General features: G+C 47.1%; 1 protein-coding gene across 1 annotated transcript in view; it reads left to right on the forward strand.

Annotated features, from left to right (window-relative positions):
• Positions 1 to 2,030, forward strand: part of NCOA7 (nuclear receptor coactivator 7) — a 102,156-nt gene that overhangs the window by 96,194 nt on the left and 3,932 nt on the right. Inside the window, 2 exon segments of the mRNA XM_009645251.2 lie at positions 1,999 to 2,028; position 2,030. The exon segment at position 2,030 is cut by the window's right edge and continues 110 nt beyond it. Of these exon segments, the coding sequence (XP_009643546.1) occupies positions 1,999 to 2,028; position 2,030 (31 nt within the window).

A 2,030-nucleotide genomic window follows, 5' to 3' on the forward strand; every position in this document is an offset into this window, starting at 1 on the left:
ATTCTGCAGGCTGGATTTTGCCTTGTGGTGGTCCTTCCCGTCTTTTCCTAATTCTGCTGTGTGCGTTGCAGCACCAGTGCCCAGGTGCCCTGCTCGTGGTGGCTGCCCCAGGCTCAGCTCCAGGCATCTGCAGGTGGATGCAGGCTGGACATGAGTGCATGTAGTGGACGTGTTGCTCCTGTTCCACTGGAGATGCTAGAGATGCTAGGTGTGACTGACGGTATTAGGGCTTGGTCCTACCCATAGTGAATTCCTCACCAGTCCTGGTCTTCATGAAAAGCTGCTTCTTTGTGCTTTGCGGTGTGGTTAAATCTGTACCTGGAGTCAGTCCAGTGGATTTGTTTTCTTGCCTGTGGGGCAGGTGTGTGTAGGACCTCCAGGCACTTCTTGGAAATTGTCTCAACTGTTGACGGCTTCTGCAAGTTCAAGCAGTAAGCGTGAAGGTGCGGAGGAGTTACGCAAAACCTTATCCATGTGTAATGAGAAAATCCTTTGGAAGCTGTATTTGTGAGGAGGCTTGTGGCAGTGGTGCAGTGTGCTCTGCAGCCACATCTTGAGGTTCCTGCTCCAAGATAAGACCTGTGTTGATATACTCATGGAAAGGAAGGCGGTTTAAGGTTTCCTGTTTGTTTTGCAGTTAGGCCTTCTTGCTTCCCCTTTTCTTTCTCATCAGCCCCATCTCTGAGCTCTTGCTGTTGCTTCTCGTTTGCCATGGTGGCACTGAGCCCCAGCTAAACCCCCGCTGCCTCATCTTAACCTCCCACTGCTGTGCAGAGTCGAGGCTCCTCTTGCTCGCTAAGCGCCCCGAGCTGCACTGAAACACTTTCCAGCTGTGCCAGATGACATTCCTTGCCAGCCGGGAGCCCAAGCGCCCCAGCGGCAGCTCGTCAGGAGCCAGGACACCCAGTCCGCTGCCGCCAAGGGGCCAGGCAGCGTCCTGGCCTCTGTGGTGAGCTCCGGGCACCGTGTGTGCTGCCAGGCTGGGAGCTCCTGCCCCGCACCACGTTTGGGCTCATGTTTGCTGCCTGTGCCGTGTGGGGTTCAGAGTTTGTCCCCTGTCTCTCTCAGTGCCTTGTAAGCTGCTGAGCCCTTTTATTGACAAGCATTAAGCATATGGACTCGCATCCTCATTGTTTCCAACTTTATGGGAACAGGTAATGTGGTTTATCTGTAGTTGCTGAAGAGAAGTCTGTGCTTTGTTTTTGTAAGTATGTAAATTCAAACCTGACATTAGAAATATTTCTATGACTCACCTTTTAAAATCTTACAGTGTGCTCTCTTTATAAAGTCTTAAGCAAAGGAATAAATACAAGTTTCCAAAGAGCTGTTTGATCATTTTCAACTAAGAATGTATTTTATAAAGACCTTGACTCTCGGAATATTTTCAAGAACTTACGTAAACTGGATGCTCAAAATCTTACTCAGTACATTTCCTACAAGACAGAACTTCGAAGTAAAGAAAACCAGGAAAAAGCTGCTGTTCTAATAAAAAGGAGAAGTGAAATTTTAAACTTTTTCATATCCTCATGTATGAGCACCTGAGAAAATAATTAATGTACACAGCTAGCTGCATGAGAGAAAACAAAGAAGCTTCTGTGTTGTCCTCGTTTAGACTCACACAAGACATCTAGTTCCAATGCGTGTAGTGTGCCTTGGAAGACGTAGGTGCACTTTAGCCTTCTGACTTGGGACCAAGTATGTCTGAGACTGACCACATGATGTCACCTGGTTACCACAATGGTTATTAATCCCAAAGCATTTTACAGCTGTGGGAGGTCACCAGGGCATGAAGAAAAAAAAAAAAGACACCTTGCCAGTTAAGAATTTCCCCATTTGGTTAAGGCTGCCTGTGCTTGATACAACCATCCCATACAGTGGTTTTGATCCACATTGTGTAACAGCTGTCATTTTAAATTTATTTGCTTCAACAGAGGATTGACAGCCTTGAGCTGTCAATTGAGCTGTGTTTTAGGTTGGACACTTGTTCTCTTGCCTCAGATCATTACTGTAGAAGAAGCAAAACGACGGAA

Source organism: Egretta garzetta, unplaced genomic scaffold, assembly GCF_000687185.1.
Source record: "Egretta garzetta isolate BGI_Z169 unplaced genomic scaffold, ASM68718v1 scaffold18, whole genome shotgun sequence".
In the NCBI taxonomy this organism is placed as follows: Eukaryota; Metazoa; Chordata; class Aves; order Pelecaniformes; family Ardeidae; genus Egretta; species Egretta garzetta.